Source organism: Arachis ipaensis, chromosome B3 (genome assembly GCF_059453495.1).
Source record: "Arachis ipaensis isolate K30076 ecotype BB chromosome B3, ASM5945349v1, whole genome shotgun sequence".
Taxonomy (NCBI): Eukaryota; Viridiplantae; Streptophyta; class Magnoliopsida; order Fabales; family Fabaceae; genus Arachis; species Arachis ipaensis.
This window is the reverse complement of record NC_142438.1, coordinates 133,600,424-133,613,538: the sequence shown is the minus strand read 5'-3', so window position 1 is coordinate 133,613,538 and position 13,115 is coordinate 133,600,424. Positions and strand designations below refer to the sequence as shown.

The following is a 13,115-nucleotide window of genomic DNA, read 5'->3' as shown; positions in this document are numbered from 1 at the left end:
CGGGGGCAAAGCCCTAGCGAGGAAGCTCATCCGAGCTGGATATTACTGGCCGTTAATGATGAGAGACTCCCAAGAATTCGTGAGAAAATGCGCAAAGTGTCAAGAGAACGCTAACTTCCATAGAGCACCGGCTTTCGAGCTGAGCTTACTGACGTCCTCACGACCTTTTGCACAATGGGGAATCGACCTCCTGGGACCCTTCCCGGTTGGTCCGGGGCAGGTCAAATATCTAATAGTCGCCATTGACTACTACACCAAATGGATAGAGGCTGAACCGCTAGCCAGCATATCCTCATCCAATTGTAGAAAGTTCATGTGGAGGCAGGTGATAACCCGCTTCGGCATCCTGGAAAACGTCATCTCTGACAATGGGACACAATTCACGGACAGGAAGTTCGTGGAATTCCTCGCCAACCTGGGTGTAAAACAGAAGTTCTCCTCGGTAGAACACCCCCAGATAAACGGGCAAGTGAAGTCCGCAAATAAGATCATCTTGCTGGGCCTCAAGAAGCAGTTGGATAGCAAAAAAGGTGCATGGGCCGACGAACTCGCCTCAGTTCTCTGGTCCTACCGTACTACCGAGCAAAGCTCCACGGGAAAAACCCCCTTCCATCTAACGTACGGGGTTGACGCGGTAATACCCGTGGAGATCGGTGAGCTGAGTCCACGGATACTCCTGAAAGGAGTAGAAGAAGCAGTGGAGAAGGACCTGCTGAATGAGGCCAGGGAGATGGCCCACTTGTCGGAAGTAGTGCTGAAACAAAGAATGGCCCTGTGCTACAACACCAGGGTGCTCAAGAGGGAATTCGAGGAGAATGACCTTGTCTTGCGACGCAACGACATTGGGCTACCGACCCCGGGGGAAGGGAAGCTGGCGGCAAACTGGGAAGGTCCCTACAGAGTCAAGGAAGTGCTCGGCAAAGGCGCCTACAAATTGGAGAAACTCAACGGCAAAGAAATCCCAAGGACATGGAACGCAGGTAACTTGAGGAGATTTTATTCATAGCGCAAGTACACCGGCCAAGCGGCCTGACGAGCTCAATGATTTACTTTTAACAAGCTCTGATTTACCTTTGTTAAGTGCCTACCATGGCTATATACCTGTTTAACTGATGATTAATGTTTACTTGTCCAAATTCTTCCATTTGCTATTCCCCAACATTTGTCCCACAAACGTGATATTTTTCAACGCATGGTAAACGGGACAACAACACGGCAACCCGGGACTGATCACCCCGGGAGCCAAACAAATCCGAGACACAACAAACGGCCCCGACAATAGGCCGACTCGGTTTCGCCTCAGATACCGACATAACGACAAAACGAACACAAGCGATAAGTCCATACCGACAAACGGTAATAAAACAAAATGCTATTAAATAAGCAGATAAAGGCGATAATCAGAAGCCGACCTAGCGACTATTAATGTATAACAGAGTAAGTTCTACAGTGTTTTGCAACAAAAACCGTAAAGCCATATAAAAACATAAAGGCACAAGGGCTCATTTCCTCGGCATCTCAACAATTTTACCATCTTTGATCGTCTTGAATACTCCGATCGCTGATGTGTCGAAATCGGGAGCCACGATCTTCACCTGGGCCTTAAGGGCCTCCTCAGTCATGAAGATCGCGTTCTTCCCCTGCTCCCTAGTCGCCTTGTGTTTCTTCTTGAGCTCTTCAACCTCAGCCTGAGCAGCCTTAGCTAGCGGGATGGCCTCATCACGCTCTTTCTCCAAGGCCACCACCCAACCTTGCGCGGCGTCAGCTGACTCTCCAGAGTCATCTCCCGCTCAGTTAAACGGGACACGGTCTCGTCGGAGGCTCTCATTTTCTCCTCGGCATACATGGCTTTCTCCTCGGCAATCTTGAGTTTCTCCCCCTCTTCAGACAGCTTCCCTTGAAGCAATTCAACTTGAACTTTGAATTCGTTGTTGGCCGTGGCAGCAGACTCAAGTTTTCTTCGTAGTGACTGCATCCCCGACAACTCGAACTCGGCCTTCTGAGCTATTACAGCTCCACGAAGCAGCGTGCGATACATCCACCTCACCTGGCTCGTCAGCTCGGTACCGAGGAAGTGATCCTCTGTGCCGGGGATCAGTTGGGAGTCGATGAAAGCCCCAGCATCGAAGTTTCTCTCCATCACAGTAAGAGTCCCCTCAGGGCTAGAGGATGCCCTCTGCCTTTTGGGAGTAGGGATGAGCTTTAAGTCGGGACTCTCTTGTCGGGAGGAGGAATGCCCAACGCCGGCCGTCTCCTCGTGAATAGGGGAGGCATGCACGTCGATAGGATTCTTGTCAGACATTTCGGCGTCACGAGGGGAAGGCACCGACTGATCTTTCTTCTCCAGAGAAAGGTCCTCCAACTTCCCGGCAACCTTCTCGTCGGCCTTCTCCTCATCGCTGTCCTCCAAGAAGGTCTTATACAAAACCTCGAGCCCTGTTACTGAAGCCGACATCTCCATTGCAACGGACAAACAAGCATGTTAGTCGTGAAGCCGATAAAACCAAATAAAGCGATAACAATGCAAAAAACACAAGACAAAGCAGCTCACAAATATAATTCCTAGCGACCTCCCATTCACCCATAAGGAGATGGGGGTTTACATGGTTCTTTCCGAAAACGGCCCACAACACGTCGGCAATTCTCTTGTCCGTGGCCAACATTTCCTTATAAGTCACCTTAATGAAGGTGTTAGACCCAGCTCCAAAACTCCAATACGTCGGGATAAGCCGTTCCCCCTCTAATGACAACCAAAAGGGGTGGCGACCCTTGACTGGACGCACCTTAAAATACTTATCCTTTAACCCATGATATGAGTCCTCGAACAAGCCAAAGATCCTCCGCCCCTGGGCAGATCGGAAGGACATGAACCCCTTCCTCGCTTTCCCCTCCTTAGAAGGATTTGTGAGGTTGAAGAAAAATAAAAAGACATTAACAGACACCGGTAACTCCAAATACTCGCATACCATCTCAAAACAACGAATGGAAGCCCAGCTGTTCGGGTGTAGCTGTGACGGCGCAACGGATATCCGGTTAAGAAGCGCCATTTGAAATGAGGAAAACGGGATGCGAACTCCCATTTGGGTGAACATGGCCTTATAAAACCAGATCCAGTCGGCAACCCGAGGGAAGTGGAAGTTAATTTCGTATAACCGCTCGCTAGGGGCAGGGACGAAGACGTCATAATTAGCCTCCTCGTCTGTCCCTCCGCAGAGATATTCGCCTTGTCGGAACTCCATCAGCTCCTCCTCTGCCATCTGGTTTGGAGAATCCTTTAAGTCGGAAACAACCCAAGCGTACGGGTCATAGCTCGGAGCGGAGGTGGAAGTTCGTGAGACGATGCGAGGTATACCTACAGTGGGGTTACCACTCGGTTAGTCTAACAGGTCGGGAGCTCGGAAAAACTCAGAAACTATACTCAACCCACTCAAAAACTAAAATCAAGTATGGCTAAAGCAAAATCCAAGTCAAGAAAGCAGACATCCTGGAATGGTAACCCCCTAACAGCACCTACTTGACACTAAAAGGTCATCTACCACGCAAGAACCAAACAGACAGCAAGAACAAGAAGCAAATACAGACAACAAACGCACAAGAAAGACACCAATGAGAATATGAAACAACGAAGCAGAAAAGAGAAGGGATTAATGCTTACCTAGATTGGTTGCAAAAACTGGGAAGGAAACAGGGAAGATGCGCAAGGATGCTAGAACGAAGCTTTGGGACCTTTGGGAGTGAAGAAGAGAGAGATAGGAGGAGCAAGACTGGGAGAGGAAAAACTAAGGTAAAACTGTTTAAAACTGCCACTCAAGAAGCGCGAAAGGCCTGGGGGCAAAATGGTCTTTGCATACAGGGTTTTCCAACCCATTATGAGCATTTAATGCTCCACGCGAAGAACGAGGCAACAAGCGGCCATTCCAGCAACGAACAGACACGCGCGCAAGAGTCACGTCCCCTCCACAGACGGCCGACCTGGCGACAACGCACGAAAGGAGAGAACACACCACCAACGACCCTCACGGTCGTTGCTAGCGCGTTGGGGGCACTGTTACGGCCTGGCCCAAACTGAATGTGGGCCGGCCCAACCCGGGCACAACCCGACCCGAACGGTTAGGAACAAGGCACCCGTCCGCTAACCCGGACACGCGTCCCTGACAGCTTCGCTACAGCTGTGCAGGGGAGGTCTCGAAGAAGGTGGGCCTATCCTTGCAGGGCCCACCTTTGACACGGTATAAATGGGGAAGGACCTACCCTTCTCCCAAGGTACGTCACACATCATTTCCCCTTTTTCGCCTGCACACTCTACTGACTAGAGCGTCGGAGTGTCTTTGCAGGTGACACCCCTCCCCCCCCCCCTTTTCTCTCCACATGAAGTGCTCGGGAAGTCGTCTGCACCCTCTCCAACCCAACGGCCCAGAACCGTCCGGTACCCGAACAAAAATTACTTGAAAGAGGATGAACTTACATTCATTTAACTAAAAGAAAGAAAGAAATAAGGAAAAAAAAAAAGAAGAAAAAAAGCGCAACATTAGAAAAAATATTTTTCTGTATTTGCAGCAAATTTTGGTGTAACACGAAGATATTTAGGTGTAATACGAAGATATTTGGGTGTATTTTAAGAATTTTTTAGTGTATTTTTATTCTGATAAGTTCTGCATAATTCAAAACTCTTCCTCTTCCTCTTCCTCCTCTTCATCTTCTATTGCCTCTTCATATTCTACTGCTTCTTATTTCGTTTTCTTATAATTCTTCTTTGGAAAAAAAATCAAACAAAGAAAAAAATCATAATATTGCAAAATCAATAGAAAGAGAAAACACGTGAAGCAACAACAACGGTAATAAAAAACAACGACGAAGATGAAACACGCGAAGAAAAAGGAAAAAAAAAACGCAAAGAAAAAGGAAAAGAAGAAGAAGGAAGAGGAAGAGGAGAAGGAGGAACGTGAAGAAGTGTCTTCCATAATAGTGAGTAAGAGCGCACTTTGGAAATAGTTGAGTGACGCGCGTGTTATCACGCTCCAGTGGGTGAATGTAATTTTTGTTATATTTGGCCCAACTTGTAAGACTTGTAAACCAAAACGAGTTGTATGTGTAGCATAACTCATTCATTTTTACACATTAAAATTTAATCCAAATATTCTTTTAACATGTTATCCGATTAAGACTAACATTCAAGTATACTAATAAGCATCTATTTCACATATGGACTAAAATAAATTTAAGTACAAAACCAACATAAAACATCTTATGAAAACATCCACGTTAAAAGATATCTACGTTTGAGTCTAAAATCTCGTATTTGACTCGTCTCCTCTTAGTATCTATGCTAAATTAAAGACAACCAAAATGTTTAAATGATTGATCCATCTTGCTTCATTAAAAAATAAGCCACAGTAAGATATATAAGGAAAAATTTCTCACCACTGAAAGCACGACATCCGCACATTTGAGAAAAATATTACAAATATGTAAGGAACATTACCTAAATTTTATCCTACCTAAAAAATTAGGTCAAGGGTATGAACTTGGAAATTGCTTATAATCGGTAGGAGAGAATGCATTCCGATCATTGTGCTAAAGAACCTTACCAATTATAATTTGACATAAGTTGAAACTGATTCTACTAGTCAAACGTGGTCTTGAAATAAATTGTCATTAAATTACATGCAATACATACCAAGGGGCATAAGAAGTTTCTTCAAGTGGTTCTCACCTGCTGCTTGCATCAAGTGGATTTGGAAAAATGATCAACAAGTCGGCACGTTACATAAACAAGCTTCCGACAAAGTACAACTAATGTAAACTCTGATCCTCCACTATAATCAAAACTTCCTCTGACAAAGAATTTTAGTACATTTAACAGGCCCTATTCGTAGTCACCTGAAATCCAATGTGATCTATGTCACCACAAGAAAGTTACCGATACCCTCCTCTTCCTCTTCCTCTTCCTCTTCCTCTTTCTCGACCACCCCAGCCCCTGCCTCTGCCCCTTGGACCACCCCTTCCACCACCAGATAATCCTTCCAGCGCTCTATTGACAAGCTGATTTGGCAAACCGCCACCACCTCCTCGACCCTTCTTTGATGGAATATTGTTGGATCCATTAGTAGAACCAGAAGATCGTTTGGATCTGAAGTAAAATAAATAAATAAATAAATAAGTTAATCAATTTCAAATATTTATATTGCACAAAGGCCAAAGCCATGAGATCTTTGATATTCCAAGCTAGGGGGTGAATGGCCTAGGTCAGGCTGGGTTTTAGTTAGACCCGGAGCCGATTGTAATATGTTTCCGGGTCTATTTTAAAGACCAACAACCACCCTAAATTAACCCGAAATAATATGGTTAAACCGGGTCAACTCAATAAATTATATAATATTTTAAACCCTAAAAACCTTATCTGTAACGATTAAATTTAATAAATATTATATAATATTTGTACGAAAATAAATTATTTTAAAGCAAGAATAACACAATATAATGTAAAAGATATTAATTGAAATATAAAAACATAACATTTCATTACTAATTCCACTTGAAAGTATGTATTTTATTTATAAAACATGGGCTCAGGCCGAGGCCTCCAAGTCTAACCAATGCATGACCCGAACCCAGCACAAAAAGGACATCGGGTAAAGATAACAAAACCAAACCCGGCAAAATATGCTTGGGGTCCAGGCCAAGCCGGGCTTTGAATACTGTCACTAGGGAAAAAGAGTAAAATGATATTTAAAAGAAGAGAAGGAACTATACCCAGCGGCTGGTGTGGTAGATGACGCAGGTTTTGTTGCCTCCTTCCAAGAAAGGTTGACTCGCTTATCTCCAATGAAAGTCGGCACTTTAGCATGCAATGGCTGATCATATAAATCAAATTAGTAAAAATATATAAGAAAATAAAATAACGTATGTGACAGCACATCTGCAAAAGAAGCTGGCACTGCAGCCCTCTTACCTTTGTCATGGTCAAAATGTTGTTGCAGGTCCGCAACCCGGTTGTAGCATTCTGTTTCTTAGTTTTCTGCAACATCGTGTAAAAATGTTAGGATACAACATAATCAGAGAAAGGCAATACATTACTTCAAAACCACAAAAACTCACAATTTTTTCCTTTTCTTCATCAGTTTTAGCATCAGCCATAGATTTGCTGTTTTCAGCCATTCCTTGTGTTAATTTCTTAATCGTGGCCCGGGTGAACTCCTCAACGTTATTCAACCTGGGTGAGAAAATAACAAAAAAAAAGGTGATCAGAAAACAAAAATCATCAAAGTCTGTACAAAATGGGTCAAAAATGGTAAAACAATGGAAAAAAGTTACTAGTAGACCACTCTCAAGAACAGGACTGAACAGTCACTGAGAACTCACAAATAACAAAGTTTACTTCTTATTGAACTCTGAAAAAGCCTATTAATATTAAAATGTTAATAACCCACCCCTGCTAAGTGCAGGCTTCATACACTGATCAGGTTATAATATCCATTTCATAAAAGGGTATATGTATTAACTTTGGGCTGAATTGACACCCAACTAATAACAATAGGTTCAAATGGCACAATAATCCCCATAATAGATAGTAAAAATGAGAGGTACAATCTATATGGAAAAGGAGAATTTAAAAACAGTTGGGCACCAAAATCCAGAGGATGGGAGAGTTGGTAAACAAGGACAGCACTAACACGATGCCAATTGAGATAAGTAGAAATCATGAATTTTCACAAAGATGTTCCAGGCAGGGAAGCCTTTTAAGGTTATGAAAAAGTTAAAATGTCTTAAAATTTGAAAGAATAGAAAGAGGATATGGTGACATAAGAGTCAAGAATGAATTCTTGGAAGAGATTGAGGCAATGTATAGATTGAATATGTATGCCTTGGTTCTACTGAAGATCACATAACAAGAAAAATCTACTAACAAATATGAGGATATGTTAAATGATCTTAGGAAAATGAAAACAAAAAATCTGGTGAACTCTGTTTTATTTTTATTAAAAGATGGATAATCATAATACCTCTCAGTAAAATCATTGTATTGCTCTGAAAAGTCCTCTCCGAGCCTATCAGATGGCTGACCAGTAACAATCTTATAACCGCATAAACTGTTTGTAGCATTGGGAACCTAAGAATAATCAAATTCAGCCATGCCTTGCATATAGGGTGCCAACGCAACATTACGATATTTTCTTAAAGATAGAGGTAATACCTTGTGAGCGAGGTGATGAAACGTGTACAACAAGCACTCAACATATGTAAAGTTCATCTCCTCCCCAGACTTCTTCCAAGTCATATATTTCTGTTAAGAGCAAGCCAGCTTAATGAAACATAAAAAGAGAGAAGAAATTACACCCATATAGAGCAAATTGATATATTGTCCGTAGTCCTGAGATTTTTTTTTTTTTTTTGGTATTAATTGAGTCTGTGAATGATTACGCACAATAATTAATCACATCATTAATAAATTTGACAAAAAATGAATATAGTCTTCAAAAAGTGACCTTACTTTTGTCTTTGTCAGGACTCATGAATAAATATAGGATATTAAAGTGATCAACGATGAAATAAACTTTGAAGGAATAAACTGATATAATCCAATCTTTTAGTAATCAAACATTAATTCTTTCATAAAAATAACGAAGTAGAAAATTTGAAGGAACAGAGATTTGACCTTTCATATAACAGAATAAACTAGACTTAGTAGACAAAAAAACGTTAAAAGTTTTCATAGCAGGAAGCAGTGCCCTATCCAAGAATTAACGCATTGAAATATGTCAAACATGCCATTTTTAAATAATATATACCTTCAGCAACTGAACAATAGAAGGAAGCATTTGGCGTGAATCTTGCGGTGTTGTGTAAGGTGAAAATTCTGCAAGACTTCTGAGCAAATCTACTTTCCGTTCCCCAGGAAGCTGAGAGGGATAGAATCATTTTAAGAATAAATTGATAGACATGACTATTCTTCCCAACTTAATTATCTAAAGTATTACCTGGTCAAAAACAGGTATTATGTACTTGTTTATATAGTTGAGAAATTTGTTGCTAGATGCACCCCTCTGCAAGGAAAATATCAAATAAATAAATAAGAAAAAAGACTAAACGAAAAACAGTATGAAAACAATAAAGGGGTGTAAACACTCCTTACCACAACAAATGGAAGTGCCATATGAAGGCATGATATCAACCTGTCAATATGATCTGCATCGGAAACCTACAAATTACCAGTTTAAAAAACCACAGCATGAGACCAACAAATAACAATATTAAACATGCAACTAATATTACGCCTAAAATCATACAATCTTATATAAATATAAAACAGACTCTTTTGATACCAAAAATGACCAAGTTTGTGTGTCTAACTGGATGAGAGAGAGAGAGAGAGAGAGAGAGAGAGAGAGAGAGAGAGAGAGAGAGAGAGAGAGAGACATTGAACTGTGCATCTAGATCAGCTTGCCCTTCAATGATTCCAATCAGCTCTTTCATCCTCTCAGGCGGAGCCTTCTCTCCAAATAGGTTCAAGCTCTTGAGGAAATCTATAAACATTCTAAATTCTATACCAGTTACATCTTCTACACTCTGCGATGAAATGAAACCAAAAAATTCATCAACATCCAAAGACACAACAACAATAGCAGAGAACTAAACTCAATTGATAAAAGTAACAAGATAGGCTGATTAGGAATACCTTTTTTATGAGATCAGTTATGTGTCTTTCCATTTCTTCTTGAGGCTTCAACAGTTCAGCTTTAATAGGGAAAACCTAAACAAAGATATCTGAAACTCAGCATATGCTTATATTTTAATGATGCAATAATAATAATAATATGGACATTATAGTCAAGCTTTCTCTACTCACCTTATCTCGAACAAAGTTGATAACCTTTTCACGAATAACTTCATCTGTACTTGGCTCTTCAACACTCCCAATGTGCTTAAACAAAGCCGTCAAAGAAGCTGCATTGACAATCATGCTATAAGAGACAACCAAAATGCACCACTAATTATAATGTTTGGAATCTATAAATAATATTGTATGATTATCTCAATATTATTAATTAAGCATTCAAATATGCATTATATAACAATACAGGTTTTCTCTTTAACTGTAGCTTTCAACGAAAAAATCATAAGTCCACCAACACTATTCCCTGGAGCTTTATTTACAAAATTATTGAACAGGCAATTAATCCCATCCTTGCTATCTGAGTAAATGTTTCAAGTTTTATCTCTTCATGAATCCATACTATAACATGATACAGGTGATCTTAATTGGGTGCAGGGAAGAAAAACTAGGGGGGATTTTCTAAATAGGACTCACTATTCATCCCAATATTGTGACGACTCCAGCCAATTGACAAACCAATACTTTCAGAGTAACGTATTTCCCAAAAGCACATACCATGTCCATCAGTTAGGTGTTAGACAAGAGTATTGTTAGATTGCCATTTTCTTTTTTCCATTATACATAGATGACAAGGCTTGACACGGATCATGCCTGATGGCTCCGTTGTTTATAGATAAGATTGGCTAGTATTACTACCCGTGAAAGGAAAAAGTTGCACATAGAGTAAATCAAATGTAAGATCAGCTTGAGAATTAGTTTACATGATAATGAAGATTAATATATCAGAAGAAGTTCTTGAATTCAAGTTTAAGCACTTTACTACCAGCTACCAACTATAGGCCTTTGGATTGGCATTTTGCTATATTTCTATTCCTGTGTCACGTTAGTGTACATGCAACTCAGCAATCATCACACTATGCAACACCTAGAATTAGAAGCAAGTTATTTTTGCTTTAAAGTAATGTGGACACACTGTTTTAAATTTTAATCTAGATGAACTTAAGGTGCTTAATAAAATTTAAATCATTCAACTACCAGAATCTGCTCTGCCAGAGAGACTTTTTCCTAGCATAAGGGCAAATCAGAATACCTTTCACATCCTGCCGCAGCAGAGACATAAGAGCCTTATGTACAGCATCACGCTCCACGAATTCCTCTAAATGCAACAAGGGGGCAAAAATCAGAATCTCAATTGAGACCAACATCTTAAGAATGCAAAATCTTCAAACAAAGACTGCAACATACCAGACCCAAGAATTTGCACTAGAATATCAACCATCTTCCCAATGTTTTCAGGCGTATCCTTGCAGAAAAGAGGCAGTCCTCTAATTGCTTGCACCCGTACCTGTACAGCAGGATCATAAGTTCATAACACAAAAGAGGGAAAACAAACCTCAGGAAAGAATAATAACACTGCATTCCTTTACTGGAAAAAGAATAATAAATAAACACAACAAGAACAACAAAACCTTGTCCTACTAGGTAGGATCCACAACATAGATCAAATGACTAACATTGCTCCCTGTCATGTAAAGACAAATAAAATAAAAAGAAACAATAGATAGGCAGAATTACAAGCAGTATAGCTACTGACCCCAAGTTCTTCAGCCTCAACCAGATCAAGATGGGCGTCAAGGGCGGGACCAGAGAGGTCAGGGAAGAACTTGTAGAACCTAGGAATAAGCTGCGCGGCGAGCTGCTTCGCCTTTACGCTCGTCTTCGCGGCATCTATGATTCCCTGGTAATCATTCACATGCTGCCAATCCAAACAAACAAATAAACACGATTCAAGACACAACCATTACACAATCGAAAACCCTAGTACTCCAAACTGAAAAGGAAAAAGTAAAAACACATAAAGAACTTCAATAATATATTTTTCGTTAGTAGTAGCTAAAAGAGAGAGGTGACCTGAGACTTATCGGTGGCAGCGTTGAGCTTCTCGCCATACTCGTAGAGCTTCTCGATGTAAGCAGCCTCTTCGGAAGGGTCAGTCATTGGGATTGGAAGGTTCTGCCACTGAAATTGGAATTGAAATCGAAGGGATAAATTAGCTTGCGACGAAGAAGAACCAAAAGGGGATGGGTTTTAGGTTTATGTTTGATTTGAGTGTGGTAATCTGAGTTGTTCTCACTCTACGTTGAGGAAGAAAGAAAGTGTGAATGGTAACTGACTAACTGTAGCAGTAAACTAGTACTGACCTGAAGAAACAGCTCAGCTCTGGTCTCACGCGCGCGCGAGGGTTGAGTTGGGAATTGGGATTCAGTGATGGAGGGTCGACCTCGTCTTTCGATGGGGGCGAGTTCAGTTTCCTTCAGGTAAACGCTAAACCAATACTGCACCGTTTCGTCTTTTATCTTCTTCACTAGCGAAAACCAACTATCTATCCACTTGGATGTAAACGACAGGTCGTTCTTATTAATTACTACTACTATGCCATAAACGGCAACGCAACCCTAATTAAATTTACATGGACTTCACCGGTTACGGTTACGGTTACGGAAGCAGTTACTTTAGATGACAACTTTGTCAATAATTGTCTCATCGGTATATTTTAAAGAATTTCTCTTATTTATAATATCTTAAGTAATATTTTTTTTTTTTCTATTTTGCTGTTAATAAGGATGTAACTTTATAGAATAAGTGTAATACTATTGTGTTAGACTGTTAGTTAATGTTTATTTTCACGAGATAAATTCTGTTTATTTATATAATTTTCTATTATTATTAAAATATTTTTCTTAACATGCGTGTTGTGTGTTTTGGGACAAGTATCGTAAAACTAAGAGCTGTAAATTTTTGCATATGAAGCCATTTTTTTTAGATTATAATAAAATAATATTTTCGTGTTCTTTTTTATTTGTCAAGATTTTAGAGGTGATAACAATATGGGTAATTTGATCATTATGATTCTACATGCTTTTTTATTAAAATAAATAAGGAAAAAACTTTAATTCCCTAATTACGCATGGATGAAAATAATTTCAAGAGTACGCAGTCCCAATTCATGTACGTCACCCACAAAATGGGTTTGCATGCCAACATAAGAGAGCCGCCCATGAAATGGGCCAGGGTTCCAATTAGGGTGTTCAAATCCAAATCGATCTAAATTAAATCGTTCATCCAATCCAATTCAAACTGAAAACCAATTAAAATCGCACTAATTCGGATTTTATTGGATTCTATTTTTTGCAAACTGTTGGATCGGATCGGATTTCGGATCTAATTTTCATAACCGATCCAATCCAATCCAAACTGCACAATGTACTATAATATTATT

At 40.3% G+C, this 13,115-nt stretch overlaps 1 protein-coding gene across 1 annotated transcript; it reads right to left on the bottom strand.

The window, feature by feature from the left end:
• Nucleotides 1-5,347: 5,347 nt before the first annotated feature.
• Nucleotides 5,348-12,228, bottom strand: LOC107631178 (Apoptosis inhibitory protein 5 (API5)). The gene is made up of 17 exons (XM_088506513.1): nucleotides 12,037-12,228; nucleotides 11,747-11,854; nucleotides 11,430-11,591; nucleotides 11,081-11,180; nucleotides 10,926-10,991; nucleotides 9,848-9,945; nucleotides 9,677-9,751; nucleotides 9,418-9,567; nucleotides 9,134-9,199; nucleotides 8,979-9,044; nucleotides 8,790-8,900; nucleotides 8,195-8,284; nucleotides 8,004-8,110; nucleotides 7,099-7,213; nucleotides 6,953-7,018; nucleotides 6,754-6,854; nucleotides 5,348-6,130 (listed from the first exon to the last, which is right to left on the bottom strand). Exons 2-17 carry the CDS (start codon nucleotides 11,831-11,833, stop codon nucleotides 5,917-5,919), a joined length of 1,674 nt encoding a protein of 557 aa, XP_088362639.1. The 5' UTR covers nucleotides 11,834-11,854; nucleotides 12,037-12,228; the 3' UTR covers nucleotides 5,348-5,916.
• Nucleotides 12,229-13,115: the final 887 nt, after the last annotated feature.